General features: G+C 37.4%; 1 protein-coding gene across 2 annotated transcripts in view; it reads right to left on the reverse strand.

The window, feature by feature from the left end:
* Positions 1–19,667, reverse strand: part of TC2N (tandem C2 domains, nuclear) — a 48,924-nt gene that overhangs the window by 11,609 nt on the left and 17,648 nt on the right. For both annotated transcript variants that reach the window (XM_007454703.1, XM_007454704.1), the window contains 5 exons: positions 7,646–7,813; positions 6,105–6,196; positions 4,810–4,885; positions 4,171–4,271; positions 3,334–3,450 (listed from right to left, as the gene is read on the reverse strand). In XM_007454703.1, the coding sequence (XP_007454765.1) occupies positions 3,334–3,450; positions 4,171–4,271; positions 4,810–4,885; positions 6,105–6,196; positions 7,646–7,813 (554 nt within the window). The remainder of the gene's footprint in view (positions 1–3,333; positions 3,451–4,170; positions 4,272–4,809; positions 4,886–6,104; positions 6,197–7,645; positions 7,814–19,667) is intronic.

Raw genomic sequence — 19,667 nt, forward strand, 5'->3', positions numbered from 1 at the left:
ACACTTCTTCAACAGTAATGAGAGTACTTCACGAATCTCACACAAGCTCTCACAGTACGCAAAATCTAATTTGTTCACATTAATAAGAGACCTGAATCATTTCCTTAAAGGAGATATTCTTTGTCTAATGTTCTTCCCATCTAATTTGGGGTTCATTTTATCTTTTAGTGATGTTTGTTCCACTCTGTCCTAACTGAAAATCGATCTCCCTGATAAGAGAAGACAAAGGAAAATGTGAGTTCCAAGTTCTACCTTCTCTCATAATCTTCCACTGCAGGCAGCAAGTCAGTGTTTTCCATGCCCAGACTATTTTCAAATGTTCTTTTTATTACTTTTAATATTTTTAAAACCTTGGCTTACTGTGACCTAACATCTTCTTGACACTAGACTGTTTTCTGCTTATAAACTTCCTAACATCAGTATTTTAGATACTGTGCCCAAATGTTCACTTTTACGGTAATCACTTATGTCTGTGTAGTCAGAATTGTGTTTCTGAGAGCCTCCCAACCACCTGAGCTTTCTTTTTCTTTCAATCTCAAGCCATAGATCACATCAATAATACAGTATGCATAAAATGTTTAATTTTTAAACTCAGATGCAGTGAGCTTACAAATGAAGTGTGTGTGCTGGTTTACTTTACATTTTGCCATAACAGGGGACTCCTAAACAACTTGAGAAATAATACATTTTAAAAGATTCCAAGCAAGTTTTAATATGAGAACATTTTCCCCTAACTTTTCCAAAGTTAGCTTAGTTTTATTTGAAAATCAAAAAGTGAAAGTGTTTAATTCACTAAGTATTCATCTGTGAGTATCAGGATTAAAACCAGAGTTAAGATTTATTTCCATCTAGACTTTCTACAATGCATATTTTTGTAAAGCGAGATCCTAATATTTACACATAAATTTTGATTACTGCTTTTTCACTTATTAAGAACATTTTTCCATGTCCTTAAAAACTCTTCCTAAACATTATTTTTCATGGCTGCCTAGTATTCTATCACATGGTCTTATGGTTTGAATTGTGTCTCCCCCCAAAAAAGATGTGTTGAAGTCCTAACCCCCAGTAACTCAGAATGTGGCCTTATTTGGAAATAGGGTCATTGAAGATGTAATTTGTGAAATTAAGATAAGGTTACACTGGAGTAGGCAGACCCCTAATCCAATATAACTGGCGTCCTTATAGGAAGATAGCCATGTGAAGACACAGAGACACATGGAGATGAAAGACACGTGGCCATGTGAAAATGAAAGCCAATGATTAGAGTGAAGCCAAGGAATGACAGGGATTGCTGGCCATCACCAGAAGCTAGGAGAGAGGCATGGAAGAGATGGAACAGATTCTCCTTCAGAGAAGGAACCAACACTGCTGACACCTTGATTTCAGACTTCCTCTGAAACAGTGACAGAGAAATATTTGTTGTTCTAAGCTACCCAGTTTGTGTTACTTTGTTAACAGCACCCACAGGAAACAAATACACAAATACATGGTATACCAAGAGTTTTCTCAACCATTCCCCTATGGGAAACATTTAGATAGTTTCCAACTTTTCCTCTATGAACAAAACTGCCAAGAATACTTTATATATATTTTGTTTGCATCTTAGATTATTGCCATGAAGTAGATTCCAAGTAGGAACACTATGTTAAAAAGTATAAATATTTTAAGGTTGTTTTCTTTAAAAAAAATCATTTATTGAAGTATAGTTGATTCACAATGTTGTATTAGTTTCTGATGTACAGCAAAGTGATTCAGTTATATATATATATTCTTTTTCATATTCTTTTCCATTATGGTTTATTACAGGATACTGATACAGTACCCTGTGCTATACAACAGTAGGAACTTGTTTATCTATTTTACATATAGTGTTTGTATCTGCTAATCCCAAACTCCTAATTTATCCCTCCCATAACCCCTTTCCCCTTTGGTAACCATAAGTTTGTTTTCTGTCTGTGAGTCCATTTCTGTTTTGTAAATAATTTCATTTGTATCATATTTTAGATTCCACATATAAGTGATATCATATGATATTTGTCTTTCTCCTTCTGACTTACTTCACTTAGTATAAACTTAATTTTAAGGTTTTAATGTATATTGTCAAAATAATTTCCAGAAAGTGTTATGGTCTACAGTGCTTGTAAAATTTTCCTAATTTTAATAAGCAAAAAAAGAAAGAAAAGAGAAAGCAATATGTAATTTAAATTTGTATATCTATGAATACTAGTGAAAGCAAATTTTTTTCATGTTTATTAGTCATTTGAATTACCTTATTTTTAAATGATATGCTCTTGTAGAAGTTGCATTTGTATGGAAAAACACTAACGATTCAACCCATATCAGAAGACAAAAATGAAGATATATTTAAAGTGAAACCTAGAATCTATAAAACAAATTCAGGACCATAAGTCTTCCAGTTACGATCACTGAAAGTATTTAAAAGAAATTAATTGTAATCATGCAATTATTTCTCAAAGCAAAAGTGGAGCGGGAGGAGAGAGGATGAAAATATAGACACATATATTTATACAAGAAAATTAAATACAAGAAAAGTAAATAGTTTCATTAGATATTACTCATCTTCTATATATTTTAGTGATTAAGGTTTTCTTTTTATATACAATGGAGTATTACTCAGCCATAAAAAGAAACGAAATTGAGTTATTTGTAGTGAGGTGGATGGACCTAGAGTCTGTCATACAGAGTGAAGTCAGTCAGAAAGACAAAAACAAATACCATATGCTAACACATATATATGGAATCTGAGGGAAAAAAAATGGTCATGAAGAACCTAGGGGCAAAACAGGAATAAAGACACAGACCTACTAGAGAATGGACTTGAGGATATGGGGAGGGGGAAGGGTAAGCTGTAACAAAGTGAGAGAGTGGCATGGACCTTTATACACTACCAAATGTAAAATAGCTAGTGGGAAGCAGCCGCATAGCACAGGGAGGTCAGCTCGGTGCTTTGTGACCACCTAGAGGGGTGGGATAGGGAGGGTGGGAGGGAGGGAGACGCAAGAGGGAAGAGATATGGGAACATATGTATATATGTATAACTGATTCACTTTGTTATAAAGCAGAAACTAACACGCCATTGTAAAGCAATTATACTCCAATAAAGATGTTAAAAAAATAAATAAAAAAAATAAATGCATCTTAATACTGGACAATGAAATATCAAGTATTTCTGAGGCTCAGAACGGTCTTTAAAAAAGCAAGGGGTACATAATTTGTAGTTTCCCAAAAATAAAACACTTTCTTATTCCAATTCTTTACATGGGTTAAAGTGACAAATAGGAGAAAAAGATTAAAAGATAGTCAAACACTTACATTAGAGCCTTCCTTGACTGAAGATTTGAAATGTACTGGTTTGGGCAATGTTAGTATTCCTTTTATAGAAATAGTAGGATTATCTCCATAACTAGAGGGCCAACTTAAATCTCTACACTAGAAAGATAAAATAAAAATACAGTTTGAGTTTTACAAAGGACTCTGACAATACAAATATTTGATACATTTCTTGAGTTAATGACTTAAATAAAAACTATAGGGCTTCCCTGGTGGTACAGTGGTTGAGAATACACCTGCCAATACAGGAGACACGGGTTCAAGCCCTGGTCGGGAAGATCCCACATGCCGCGGAGCAACTAAGCCCGTGAGCCACAACTACTGAGCCCGCGTGCTGCAACTACTGAAGCCAGCAGGCCTAGAGCCCATGCTCCGCAACAAGGGAAGCCACCACAACGAGAAGCCCACACACCGCAATGAAGAGCGGCCCCCGCTCGCTGTAACTAGAGAAAGCTTGTGCGTAGCAACGGAGACCCAACACAGCCAAAATTAATAAATAAGTAAATTTATAAAAAAACTATAAAAGTAAACTTTAGTCTACTGAGATCTTCTGTTTCATCGACATTAAAATAATCTGACAGTGTTTTAGACATATCAATTTCCTTCTTGAGGTTAAAAGCAAACATATTTCCATCATACCTATAGATTTATTTTTCTTTAGATTCTTTATTAAATACTATTTTCTGTAAAATCCTATAGAACCTTAAATTCCAAAGAAGGTATTGACCCATTCCCTAGAAGAGAGCAACAGTAGATGCTTATAATTTATAGTCTAAATATTCAATTATGTAAAAGTTTGTATTAACTGTATTAACTTACCTGTAAAACTGTGATCCAGATCTGCTCTACTGAAGAATTATAAAACATTTTCACATTTAATCTCCCCAAATCTCTTTCATCTCCTGACAGAGTAATTGTATCTGCGTTGTCAAAGAACAAAGATGGTTGAATTAGTACGCAATCCTTCCAATCCAACTGAGCTTTGATACAACCCAATTTTAAGAGCACAACTGAAAACTGCTATAATTACTTTTTAAAGTTGTCAATTGATTAAGACAAAAATCACACTTCAATGCTTTTATTGAAGTGCTGGGGGAAGATATACTATAAAAAGTACCTGGCTTAAAAACTTAACTCAATTATAACCTGAAGAATTTAAGTTAAAACTAAGAAAAACTTTCCCAAATAACACTGATATGGCCTTAATATTGCATGCTTCTGGAAACTCCCTCACTAACATACTTTAAAACAAACAAAAGATATTTAATTTTAAAGATGCCTTTATGCCTGAACACTAAAAAATGGACCATCTGATCTGAGTATTCATATGCAGATAACACTGACAACATACATATAATCATCTAGACTTTTTTTAACCTTATCATAACTACATTCAAAATACTATTGGGTAGAAATAATTCCCTTAAGAATATAAAAGTAGAATACTTTATTCCTTACCCAGGCTTCTGTTACTCCCCTGAGAATTTTTCCTTGAAGAAGAACTACTGGGCATACTGGACAATGAATCATGTCTCTACAAACAAAATTCTTCTTTAGTCACATGTTGCATATCAGACTTTAAGGATTCTGAAACTGATGCCGCAATACCCACCCTAATATCAAACTGAGTGCTAATCATTCTGACAGTGTTACTGGTCAGAATTTTTCACTTTTAGGTAGTAAAGGGGGAAAAGATTTTCTGTGTGTGTTACCAGGAAAACAGTAAATATCTTACTAGGTAATATATGGGAAAGCCTTTGCTGTTTTTGGTTTGGTTTTGTAGTAAGGAGGAAGAGATTACTGTTTATATGTCATACTTGCAAATACTAATGAAAATCAGAATATATTTGGAAGTGCCCTGTTACCTAAAAACCTATAAAACAGCAGTTATCAAAGCATAGTCCCCTGGGCCAGCAGTTTCAGCATCACCTGGGAACTTGCTAGAAATACAAACTCAGGCCCTGATGCAGAGCTACTGAATCAAAAGCTCTGGGGGTGAGGCCTGGCAATCTGTATTTTAACAAGCTCTTCAAACAATTCTGATACATGGTAAAAAAAAAAAACTGGTGCTATAAAGAATTAATTCTGCAAAAAATTAACTCAACTGAGGATTATTAAGAATACATTTCCATTTAAATATATGTATATACATTCACATGGAAAAATGTCCACAGGTACATATAACAATATTTTCATAGTACTTTTATTCTCAGTTATAGGAACATAGGTGATTTGTCTTTTTACCTTGCTTAATTCTGGTTTCTACTTTTTAAATAATAATCACAGTTTACTTTATTTAAAAAACATTTTTTAAACATCAAAAAACTCAATTCTATTTCAAAAAAAGGAGAACATTGTGTTAATATTAATGACTAATTAAAGTTCTACATCGCAATAGAAATACTAGTTTTTACTAACTAGGTAGTTATGTTCAATAAGGAAAGTCAAATCAATAAGCACTTTTAAGTATAACATTTTAAATTCCAACTGCCTCAAGACTGCCTCATTACATACCATGAGAAAAGTAAGATTCATAAAAGAACAAGAGAAAAACTATTGCCTTTTAGTATTCAACTGAGACCTTCCTGAAATAACGCACATGGGAAATGCCAAGCGTTTTTTCTTTAGCTACTAGGACACATACATCTACAAAATATACATAACATGTTGTTCCTAATGTAATTCACACATTTCTGAAGTTTTAGCTTGAAAATAAATTACTGCATATAATTAAATTCATATAAATAATTTACCTGAATGAACTGCTGAGATGAACTTGTAAGATCAAACATAGACTTGCTTAGTCCAGGGGAATTGGGAAGTCTATTGGTCCTTAAGTCACAAACTACAAAGGGACATGAGAAAATTACTTATTTTTATAGTAAAGAAGAAGAGGGACTTCCCTGGAGGTGTAGTGGTTAAGAATCCGCCTGTCAACACAGGGGACACGAGTTCGAGCCCTGGTCCAGGAGGATCCCACATGCCACGGAGCAACTAAGCCCATGCGCCATAACTACTGAGCCTGCACTCTAGAGCCCACGAGCCACAACTACTAAGCTTGTGTGCCACAACTACTGAAGCCCACGTGCCTAGAGCCCATGCTCCGCAACAAAAAGAAGACACCATAATGAGAAGCCCGCACACTGCAATGAAGAGGAGCCCCCACTCGCTGCAACTAGAGAAGGCCCACACACAGCAACGAAGACCCAACACAGCCAAAAATTAACAATAAATGAATAAATTTTAAAAAAACACACACATTAAAAAAAAGGAGAAACACTTAATTCTACTTAATTACCATGAACTAAATCTCTATAGGAAATATAGCACGAATATTATATGCAAATCTACTTAAGAGACAAAGCCTTCTAATCAAGTTTAAAAATTGCTTTTCAATTATTTTACTTTTGTTTGAAACAGAAACCAACACAAATCAAACAACACATTTCCACATCCACATCAAATATCAAGCAGGAAAAATTCATTCTTTTTGCTTACATGATCCAATTCTTCATCCCAGAAGAATAATCTAAGAGGATGTAAGTCCTCTGTACTAAATGTAATTCAACTATTTAATGAGCACTTATTACAATACTGAATTCCATGTACTGTTATATTTCGAGTCTGTATATGTAGTTTCCTTCCTAAACTATAAGATCATTGAAGAATGGAATTCTGTATAATAATTGTATAGTCCAGCACAGTGCTGAAATACATATTTAAATAAGTATTTCTACTTTATTTCTAGTACCTCAGCCTGAATTCAGTGGTTGAGATAGCTATATATTTTTCCTGAATATCAGTGAAAATTTTGTGAATCAGATATGTACAGATAGTCTGTAATTGATACAGTCTCAAATATTAAACTAATGAAGATTGGTAATCATTTAGGCATTTTCTATTTTCTTTGTTTACATTTCTAATCTCATCATTAGTTTCTAAATGCATCATTTTCACTGAATAGAGCAGAAAATAAATAGAGCTAGTAAATACTTGTTGTAGAATATGAATGCATAGATGTTATATAAAATATGTGCAAAATCTAAAAATAAAATTTCTTTCAAAAAAGGACAAACAAAATGGAACTTGGAACTACCAATATACATAACTCATTAATCTTTCATTTTTACATTAGATATAAACCACAGAGAAGTTACGATGTTTATCATATCACTTCTGAAGCCTGCTTTTCTCTTTATTTTTAAATTGCTTTTCATAAGATGAATCATTTCTTCCAGAATTTAGATTTAATTTGATTTCTACATTTGTTAAAGAGGAAAAATTTTTTTCATACCTGATCCGTATCGTTTCGTTGTTTCTGAACGAGGAAGAAAGCGCCGACTCAAATCAGGTGACACATGCTGATACATATAGAATGGGTTATATACATCATAGCTGGGTCCATGCTGAGATGAACTGGAAAGTTCTACCTTTCTAGCTCCAAAAGATGCTCTGGCAGATCCTGAAAGCAAGTGTTTCTAAAGTTTTACAACACCCTTTTCTTGGAGTTATTAGCCAACAACTGGTGTACCCAAGGCAAAGGGAAAAAAATGTCTCAAGTAATACTAAATCACATGCATTTGATATCTAAAAAAAATGAGCAGATGTTTATTCAGGTCTAACTGTGTGGAGTATTCTCCCAGGAGTCAGTCATGAACCTTGCTCTCAAGACAGTCTGATAAATGTCTGGCATTCCTCTTTGCCCTACAGACAATTCTACATTTTGTGACCGGAGTTTCCTTTATTTTTCTACTGCAGAAAGAACATCTTTTAAGTAAAAAAGATAATCATTTTTTTGGAGATGCACTCTTTTCACAAAGACAGAACATTTATAAAAGCTGACCACATGCTGAGATACACAGAGCAGGTCTCAGTAAATTTGAAAGGACTGAAATCAGAGTATGTTCTATAACCACAATGCAATAAAGTTAGAAATCAAATAACGAAAAGAAGAATAAAAAATATTTATATGGGGGCTTCCCTGGTGGCACAGTGGTTGAGAGTCCGCCTGCCGATGCAGGGGACACGGATTTGTGCCCCGGTCCGGGAAGATCCCACATGCCGCGGAGCGGCTGGGCCCGTGAGCCACGGCCGCTGAGCCTGCGCGTCCGGAGCCTGTGCTCCGCAACGGGAGAGGCCACAACCGTGAGAGGCCCGTGTACCGCAAAAAAAAAAAAAAAAAAAAAAATTATATGTAAACATAAAGAACAAAAAACACCAAAATATAATCTTTAAGAAGAAAAACAAGACTGAAAGATTTGCTCTACTCAGTATTAAGAATAGAATATTTGAACAATAATAAGATCAATGGAAGAGTAGAAGGCTCAGAAAGAGAAACCCATTTTATGGACACTTGATTTATAATCAATGTGGCACTGCATAACAGTGGGAAAGAATGGTCTTTTCATTAAAAGGTGATGAGTTCCCTGGGGGCCTAGTGGTTAGGATTATGGGCTTTCACTGCCATGGAACGGGTTCAATCCCTGGTGGGGGAAGTTCCCACAAGCCACACAGTGCGGCCAAAAAAAAAAATTAATAAAAGGTGATAAGACAATTGGATACTGATATAGAAAAAAGAACACTTCAATCCAACAAAACATATTCACAAAATATAAATTCCATGTGGGCTGTAGATCTAAATTAAATGTTAAAGGCAAACCAATAAAACTTCTATATTTAATTAAGTTTATAAGAAAGTTCTTACGGCCTTAGACCAGGGAAGCACTTCTTAAATGGAACATAGTATTAACCATAAAAACAATTTAAATAAGCCTAACTATATTACAATTGAAAATTGCCATTGGTCAAAAGACTATTTAAAGAGAGTGAAAAGGTAACCCACAGATTGGGAAAAGACATGTGTAACATATATAACTGACAAAGGGCTCATATCCATAATATATGAGGAACTCCCACAAACCAGTAAGAAAAAGACAGGCAAGCCCAAATATAAACTGGCTTAAGACTGAGCACGTACTTCAGAAGAGAGGCTCTCCAAATAGCCAATAAACATGACCTGGTTCAATCTCATTAGTCATGAGGGAAATGCAAGTTAAAACTCCAGTGAGATACCACTCATTCATAATATTGAATGAAAGAACTCATAACAAAAGAATATATACTGAACATGTAATTTCATTTATATAAAGAACCCATAACAAGAGTATATATTGTATATGTAATTTCATTTATATAAAAAACACATAACAAAAGAATATATATTGATTATATAATTTCATTTATATAAAGGTCAGAAAACAGAAAAAAACTAAACCACAACATTTAGGGATATGTGCTTAGGTGGTCAAAAGTAAAAATAGCAAGAAAGTGATGATTATTATAACTGGGATTCTGATTACTCTAGAGTGACTGAAAAGGGGGAAGATGGAAGCTTTTGTTTTACTAGTAACACTCTCTTTATTTGAGTGGTGACCATACACGCATTTTGCTTAGTAGTAAATCACTGGGCTGTAAATTTCTGTTTTGTTCCTTTTTTCTATGTGTATTATACCTCACAATTTTTAAAGGGTAAAACAATAGATCAAATTCCTTTCAAAGTTAAGATTCACATTAGAAATAATAGACATAAGGTTTTTCAAATGTTTAAATCATCACCATCTTTTAATTCTTTTTATCCCATTTAAAATAGAAACCACGGTATAAACTAATATTTTCTGAAAAAGCTAAACAATAAAACAGGTGGCTTCACACTGAGTTCAGAAAAGAAAATGAAAATATGTGGTTATGAAGTGAGATCTTATCCTCACACTCTGGTTCAAATAACTATGTGTACAATCCAAGCCCTGTACAAAGGCAGAGGGATGCCAAGAGGGAGGTATGATGCCAGAGAGCCTTATAAGGAGCCTGTACACCTTATAAGCTAACTCTTAAACCGTTCAGCACATAAACACTGCTATAAAAGTCTGTTTATGGTAATAAGAGTAGCACTGTCAAGAGCAGTAGCACCAAAGATGACTCTCTAACTTTATAGGCTAGCCCTAAAAATGAATATTCTTATTCCATTTTTCCTTTATAAGTCAGTCAGTAAAGAATTCCAATTTTCCCCTTAAAAAGATATCATTTTTAAAGTTCAAGAGGCATTTCTCTCAATTTACAGAATCACAGTGCTATAAAACTAAACGTAAAGTAGCACAATTGCTTATACCTCTCAAAAGCCCAATTAAAATTTTCAATATTTATTCAAAATGCATTCTCTTAATGGATAGGTAGATAGATATGGGATGAAGCAAACAAAGTAAAATGTTAATAATACAATCTGTTATCAAAGCAGTAAGCTGCAGCTATAATCAGCAAGTAAGCAATGCAACTTAACAAATTTAAAATATCTGAAACATAATTTTAGTCATTATTGATAGTGGTCTGCTCTACCTTCTCAAAATCTCCATATCAGCCCATCACTCACACATTCATGTAAACATATAAGATACACATGTTTGACTTCCATAATTAGGCACCAAGAATACTTTCCTGACTCTAATTAAATAAAATAATTTTCTTTCCAATATGCTAAAAATCAGATGGCTTTACCATATCTTTATTGAGCCTGTAATTTAAGTGTAAACCAATTTCTCACTCATTCAACTCAAAAAGTAACCTATTTTCTAGTGATACAATGAAAAAAAAAGAAAAACTATAACATATTGCCAGGTAGGTATTTCTTACTTATCTTCTGATAATGAAAATAATACATAAAATACCCTACATGTCTAAAAATAGAGAATTTATTAACTAAATTATGGTACATCCATATGATTTAGTACTATGGAGCCATTAAAAAGCTTCACAATATATGATATGAATAAAACAGATTACAAGACCATTTATATGGTTTAACCACAATGTTGTTAACAAGTGAGAGAGAAAGAGAAAGATCAATCGATCAGGGTATCCTGTGAGCCAGAACTTTTAAAAACTGTTTTGGAGAGACACTGCTGATATGTGCAAAACAGGGTGGTAGGCCAGGCTTAGGGTTCAGCCTTCCTTGCTTCTTAAAAAAAAAAATTATCACTCCTACCAGACCCAACTCTCCTGTAGATAACTATAATAAACTCTAAACCAAAACCAAACCAAACAAACAAAATACCCTGAAGGTACTAGAGAGTGAACAAAAGTAGTGATGATTCTGAACAGCACTTGACTCTGGGACAAAGGGGAATGGCCACCTGTTTTTAACAACTTTTAGCCTGCGGGCAGGACAAAATTGGCACTGTGTAGGGTGGATAAAAATTCCAGTAGAAAACCCAGTCTTTCTGGCCTGAAGAACAGAGCGCAGAGTTCAGAGCAACCACAGCTGCTAGAAAGTAAGGTGGGAATCTTGGAAAGGAGAAAACCTCAAGTTCTATGACTAAAAAGTCTGCTCAAATATCTGGCTGATCCCTGAACCACACATGTGTGGGACAGACTCCAACTAAGGATAAAAAAACTAAGCTCAGATAGCGGCTGCCACCAAAGACACACAATCTGCAGCACAGTACAATCGAGTTAATTGCCTGCTGAAGTTAGGAAGGGAGGGAGGAAGAGAGGGAAAGGAGGGAGGGAGGAAAGGAAGGAGGGAGGTAGGAAAGGGAGGGAGGGAGTGTAGGAAGGAAAAAAAAAACCCATCGGAGTAATGTAACAGGTTCCAGAGTCTCCACAACATAACATCCAACATCCAGAACACAATCCAAAATTACTCCACACAAAGAAACAGGAAAATGTGACTCATTCTCAAAAATAGACAATCCAGAGAATCCAAACCTAGATGACCCAGATGTCAGAATAGTAGACAAAGATGTTAAAACTCAAAGACCTAAAAGAAAATAGGTTCACAATAATGGGGGCGGTGGGGGGGAAGAAATCACAGAAAAGAAATAGAAACTATACACAAAGAACCAAATGTAAATATTACAACTGAAAATACATCTAAAATTAAAAACTCACTGGATGGACTTAACAGCTGAATGGAAATAATGGAGGAAAGAGACAGTGAACTTGAAAATAGGTCATTATTATCCAGCCTTAAGAACAGAAAGGAGAGGCATGCAGATGGCATCACCTGGAACTTGAGCAGCTGCATGAGGGTATCAGAGACAATGGCCAAGAACAAACTAAGAGGGCAGAAGTCCAGGAATGTATTCCACATAGCCAGCCAAAAAAGCTTAAAAGGTTGAAACTAAAGCAAAACCAGTTACCACTAATCTTAAGAAGATAAACACTGTGAGTGATGAAAAAGTTAACAGGACTTCCCTGGTGGCACCGTGGTCAAGAATCTGCCTGCCAATGCAGGGGACATGGGTTCGAGCCCTGGTTTGGGAAGATCCCACATGCCGTGAAGAAACTAAGCCTGTGCGCCACAACTACTGAGTCTGTGCTCTAGAGCCCCCAAGCCACAACTACTGAGCCCACATGCCACAACTACTGAAGCCTGTGCACCTAGAGCCTGTGCTCCACAACAAGAGAAGCCACCACAGTGAGAGGCCCGCGCACCACAGTGAAGAGTAGCCCCCGCTCGCCACAACCAGAGAAAGCCCACGCACTGCAATGAAGACCCAACATAGCAAAAATTAAAAAATATAAAATGAATAAATAAATCTTTAAAAAGAAAAGAAAAGAAAAAGTTAACAGAGTGAATAAAGCTTCTGTAGATATACAAAAGAACTTGCAGCTTCTCAAAAGACCTTTCCCTTGAACCTCTGCAGAAACAGCTGACTCCTCAGCAGTATCATGAAAATGAACCAGTTAATGTTGATGAAGCTACAAGATTAATGGCTCAGTTGTAATACACTGGTGATGCATCAAATTCTCCAAAAAGACCAATAAATTAAATGTCTTATACAAAAAAATAAAAATAAGAAGAATAGAGAGGAGCAAAAAAGGTGGAAAAAAAAGAGAAGCCTCACAGACACATAAGACAATATCAAAAGGTCCAACATATGTGTAATTGGTATCCCAGAAGGAGAAGAGAGAAAGGATGGGGCAGGAAAAATATTTAGAGAAATACTGTAGATCTTGATAGGAGTTTGGATTACATTGGTATATCCCTTTGTCAAAGCTCAACAAATATATGCTTAAAATTTGGGCAGTTCATTGTGTTTAAAGTTTATGTCAAAAGAAGAAAACTGTAAACAACTGAACTTTAGTAAATGATATATATGCTTAAGTATTTAGAGGGAAGTGTACTGATGTCTGCAATTTACTGTGAAAAGCATTCTCCCCTTTCCCCCAAAAGGATTAATAATGGTTAGAGAAATGGACAGATAGGTATGTGATAAAGTATAATAGTAAAATGTCAATGACAGAATCTATGTGGTGGATATACAGGCATTCACCATTAAGTTCTTTCAACTATTCTGTATGTTTGAAATTTTTCAGGGAATAAACCATTGTGAATGACAGTGTTTCAATGAACTAAAATGAACTATTTCTAAAATACAAGAGTTACATGTCGTTCCCTTTTATCTTCCTTAGTCCATTGGCCTCTACAACATCAGCCAAAATTCAGCCAATGAATCTACCTCATTCAAGTGGCTGTTTAGGCTGGGAAGTGTATTTAGACTGAGAAGTATAATAATAAAGAAAGAAGGGAAGGAAGAAAGAATACTTCATTGCTTCCTTATTTCTCTTTACACTAAATTTTAGAAAATAATAAGACTCTTTCCTGTATTTACTGATCTAAAACAGAATAATTCCTCTATTTTTTTTCTTTCTAGATGTGTGAAGAATAACTGACATATTACATTATTCCTTTAAAAAGGTCAAATCTACACACAAATGTTGATTGTGATCAGATTTCATAACGGACTTCAAAAACACTGTACAGTAAGTTCCTCTACAGAAAGAGAACATATAAAAAATGAAATGTAAAATTTGTACATAAAAGATATTTTATATCTTTACATAAGTAAAAGAGCAAAATAACAGCAATAACAGCATTTAAATGCTGCATGTTGGGGAGAGCTTTCCAAGATGGCGGAGGAGTAAGACGCAGAGATCGCCTTCCTCCCCACAGATACACCGGAGGTGCATCTACACGTGGAGCAGCTCCTGCAGAGCGCCTGCTACTAGAAAATGTGGGAGTCATTAGATCCATGCATAGCCCCTAAAATAGCCCATTGCAGCCAGTAAAATGGCCTAAAGGGACTGTTGACTAAAGAGAATTGTATAAGGTGGTTCCTCCCATCCCTGTGGAGGTCTCCAATATTGCTACTATTTTAGAGCATCGTTCCTCTGCACTGAAAACTTTCTATTGTGTGCCTGACTTCTGTATCCCCTTTTACAACATTCTTTTGTGTGCTAGCTCTCAAGATCAATTTGCCTTCAACTGGGATAGGAGGCAATGGACCTTTCAGGTCTTGCCTCAAGGTTATTTACAGTCCTGCCATTTGTCATAGTTTGGTCGCCCAGGACCTAGAAATCTGGTGAAAGCCCCACCCTGAGCTGGAATTATTTCATTAGATTGATGACATTATGTTGACCTCTGATGCCTTGTCACTCCTGCCCTGAACTGCTGCCTCTTTACAGACATTTACAGAACTGAGGATAGGAAGTAATAAACACTGACAAGATCCAGGGACCTGGGCAGTCAGTAAAGTTTTGGGGAGTTATCTGGTCAGGTAAGACAAAAGTTACCCCAGCCTCGGTTATCGATAAAATCCAAGCCTTGGCCATACCAGTCAGTCAAGGAATTACAATCCTTTCTGGAGTCACTAGATTATTGTCATCCTTTCATACCACATTCGGCACAAATAATATGGCCCCTATAGTACTCTCTGGTTAGAAAGGGACAAAAATGGGACTAGGACATCCACCTTCAGGAAGCTTTTGAAAAGGCTGAAATTGTAGTAAAACAGGTTCAGGCTCTGGGAGTACTTATGCGGGACGCTGCCTGTGAATTAGATGTTGACTCACACCTGAAAGGTTCTGGCTAGGGCCTGTGGCAAAGGCAGGAAAGGAATTGCATCCCACTAGGATTTTATTCTCAGTTGTAGAAGGGACGGCAAGTGAGGTACAGCCCTACTGAAAAACAGCTCCTTGTAGTCTACCTGGCCCTGCAGCAAAAACAGAAGGCCTCACCATGGACTTACCAGTGTCTGTTCATGGGTTAAGAACATGCTCCTTAAACCAAAAAGTGCCTGTGCCCAAGTAAGCAAACGGCAAAAGTGGCACCCATACCTTCAACAAGGTAATGTGTACAATTCAAGCCTGCTCTCTGAGAAATTACATGCTCCCCTTGGGCCAGGGTCTTATGTGAATCTAGACATGGCCCCTCAGATACCACCCATCGCTCCCCTCTCAGCCAAGTCAAAGAGGGAATCGGGACCATTCCTCCTGAGACATGGTTCACCAATGGCAGCAGTCAAGGCAATACCCCCACCTGGCCCACTTCAGCAGTTCGCCTGGATTTCAATGTCATTTGGTTTGAAGAAGGCACTAAGCACAGCAGTCAGCGGGCTGAACTGGGGGCAGTATAGCTTGAGATCACTCATCAATCTACGCCCCTCTATACAGCCACAGACAAGTGGGCTGTGTGAAAAGGACTGACCATGTGGATGCCACAATGTCATCAGGAAAGCTGGACTATCTTGGGACGGCACCTGTGGGGAGCTGGCCTACAGAGGGACATCTGGGATGTGTGCACACAACCCAGTACTGCCATCAAGGTAAGGCATGTCTCTGCACATTCTCCAACTACACTGCCTGGGAATCACAAAGCAGACACCCTAGCCAAGGAGGAAGCTGTCCTCCTGGAAGAGTTACAGACTCCCTCGGACGTGGCAAAGTGGCTTCACTGAAAACCAGGACAGACACTGAGGCCCCAACCACCTGGGAGATAGCCAAGAGGTTACACCTCTCCATCAAATACACTGACTGGTAGGCAGTTGATAGGGACTGCCCCCACTGTAGCCTGTGGTGACGACCCCTGAGACATACTCCTGGTCACATTGGACGAGCACTAGCCCAGTGACCAGGTGGTAAGTGGACTATATCAGCCCCCTGCCCTTATCAGAAGGACACAAGTACACATTGACCTGTGTGGACACAGGTACCTGGCTGATACAAGCCTTTCCCAGTAAGAGAGCAAATCAGACAGCCACTATTAGGGGCTTGACCAAGTTGGAAAGTATGTACTGGATCCCCATTCATACAGACAGCAACCAAGGGACCCATATCACTGGTCGTGATGTAAAAGAATGGGCTGAAGCCCAGGAGATTTTATGGACCTTCCATCTGCCATATAACCCAACAGCCACAGGGCTGGTAGAAAGAATGAACAGGTTACTGAGACATTGAAGAAGCTTTCTCCAGACAGGTCTTTAAGAGGATGTTCTCCACCACTACTAGAAGCCATCTGGCTGTTAAACACTGAACCCACAGCAGGCCACATGTCTGCTTATGAGAGACTGACTGTGCCTGCTCTGCCAACTAGGGCCTTAAAGGTACAAGTGTTAGAAGGAGCACTGAGACCCATCTGATGGGATGTGGGTCTTATCCTAAGAGTGCCACAGAACCTCCTACCTGGGGAGACTATCTTAGATTGGAGACAAATGGTATACCCCTCCCAGGTGGCTTGGCATCCATATACCTTGGGGGTAAGGGCCAGGCCCTGGCATAGTATTTCCTCAATCTTTCTAAGTGAAGGCCCAGCCATAACCAAGGTGACCACCCCCATAGAAATTAAATGGGGGACTGAAGTAGGGCTTCTTTTATGAGCCCCTACTGAAGCCCCCACATATAATATCTCCCTGCCCAGTTCCAATGTAAAGGCACAAAATGTCTGTTATTGTCCTATTGGAAAAGTGTCAAAGCCCAGGGTGATCCTGGCACATGGAAACCAAACTGCTACAGTGTTGTTTCTGAATGAAGATTTGTCTTTCTTGGTACCTTTAAAACACTTATCGTCCTTAGCCTTTTCCTTCTAAGATTAGTGCTACCTACCTTCACTAATGCATTCTTGTCCTGGGCTACCACCTATGTTGACATCCACAACCACTCTGACTTCTGGGTATGCAGATTGCTGCCAATGTCTAGCTCTGAAGTAATGCCAGGGGTATTCTGTCTTTCAACCTTACATCACGGGGACAATGGGTGGGGACAGCATGTAAACTCCTGATGTCTAGCTCTAGGGTATTCTCGGAAGAATGATGGATAAGATCATGCAGGCCTTATAGATGTCAGGGGTGGAGCGTGGAGCTGAACCATACTGGCTTCATCTTGTCAGCTCTATCTTAGGCCTGCAGTCCTTTCCAGGTGACTGAGCTTTAGCCTAGCTCACAAAGGAATGCGCCCAAGCCAGATGAGTTCCCTATCAACTTTTACCCTTGCCTTCATCTAAAATGAAAGCTGGAAGAGGGCCTTTTGCTGAGGTAGATGGTTAATGGTCATGAGACCCAGAAGTGGGGTGGGTGCCCCTGGTTCCAGTCTGTGTGGATGTGCTTCTCACTTGGTAGTCAGATTCCGTTTTTAACTTTGGTACCTTTAAGTCCCCCATACCCCTTTTGGCAGTACAAAGCACAGCTGTGAATGCCTCTGGATCTTCTGTTTGCCTGATCTTTCCTACCTGTATGTAAGTTACCCACAGTAAACTTTATAATTGCACTTTATGGAGTTGTCCGCTTCATTTTTCAGTCTCAAAGTTCTTTCTCCGTTCGCAGGATATTATTCAATATCTCTGCCTCCCAAGAGAAAGAAATGAACTGAATGCATATAGTTTGATGAAATAGTGGGTGATTTTTATTTTGTGCTTATATCTATTTGTAATTACTGATTGCTTAATTAATGTGACAAGCAGTGTTTTAACTCATGTAAATGTATTAGCTTATGTAACCCTCAAAACAAAATAAGAGGTAGGGGCTACTGTTATACCCACTCTACAAATGAAGAAATTGAGGAACAGAGAGATTAAGTAACTTTCCAAGTTTTCATAGCTAGCAAGTGTTAGAACTGGTCTACTTCCACACCCATGCTCCTCAAGGCTAAGCAAACTGGCTCAAATAAGCAAGCTAACAGGCTAACAAACGAATAAAACCCCTTTGAGATGGATTGTTTTTCTTCTCTGCCTTGAGTAAAATCAAATAGGGAATTCAGGCTTCTGACTATTATGCCACAAACAGCATACCTAAAAGAGCACAGCTTTAGCATCCTCTCCTATGGGGCCCTGCTTTGTGAATTGCTTCTAGACTCACATTCTCCACATTACAAGGCTGTTTTAAACACCCCAAATGCTAAAAAAAAAAATGCAGGGCATACCAAACTATTGATAGAACAACAACATGAGTAAAGCTTTTCTCTGCTAAGACATACCTGGGCAACTCCGCCATTGAGACTTCAAAAGCACTGTCCAAACATGCCCCTAGGACAAATTTCTCTGAAACTCTGGGGTTAAGACAAACCCAGAAAGCACTATTGGGTGAATACAATTCTGAACCACAGGACCTCAGGAACTGCAGAGCCAGAGAATAGGCTGTTATGTCCATGCCTGTCACATGCCTCATTAACAGGATAACAGGTATTCTAATTTCCCTAGCTTATAGTAACTTTATAATTCATCAGTATCACTTGAAAACCTATTTACAGGCTAATGTCAAACATTTTGTCTGACAAAAGAAGGGTAAAGTGTGTCTAAGAGATAAACCAATGTGGACTGGAGTGGAGCCACCAATCGCGTTTGAACACTTTGATTCTCTTTCACCATAGATATTCGGAACAGCATCAGTATCTGTTTCAAACTGGATCACTTCCCACTGGACCAATCAGATTCTGTCTCTTGGAACTGAATTTGCTTTCCCCAGTGCTCAATTAATCACTAAATGAGTTGGAACTGTAACACATAAATTTGCAAAGTACATCCCACTAGTGGATAGAAAAATGAAAAAAATCTTCAAAGTAAAAGAAGAATAAAGATGTGGAAAGGACTACATGAAAAGAAGAGAAGAAAAAGTGTTTTGCAGGCTGCCAAAACCTTTCCTGGATTATAAAAAATCACACAACCCCACTTATGATAGTAAAAAAGTAAAACCAGAGACCGAGCCGAACTTGACACTACCATTTCTAATAGTGACAACCTGACAGCAGCAGTAATTTTCCTTTGTACATGCTTTATCTTTTACAACAGGCCTATAAACAGTGATGTGCAAGTATGTTTAAGAACAGATTTCCCAAAACAACTGAATGTATGTGTGTGTTGTATGTACATAATTTATTATAAATTTTACTGATATAAAGTATGTGTAGCTGAGCAATTTACAAACAAAAAAATATACACAAATAATACTTTTATTGTAAATTCTATAGAGCCAATTGATTCCCACAGAATGTCT

This window comes from Lipotes vexillifer, unplaced genomic scaffold (genome assembly GCF_000442215.2).
Source record: "Lipotes vexillifer unplaced genomic scaffold, Lipotes_vexillifer_v1.1 scaffold1126, whole genome shotgun sequence".
Taxonomy (NCBI): domain Eukaryota; kingdom Metazoa; phylum Chordata; class Mammalia; order Artiodactyla; family Lipotidae; genus Lipotes; species Lipotes vexillifer.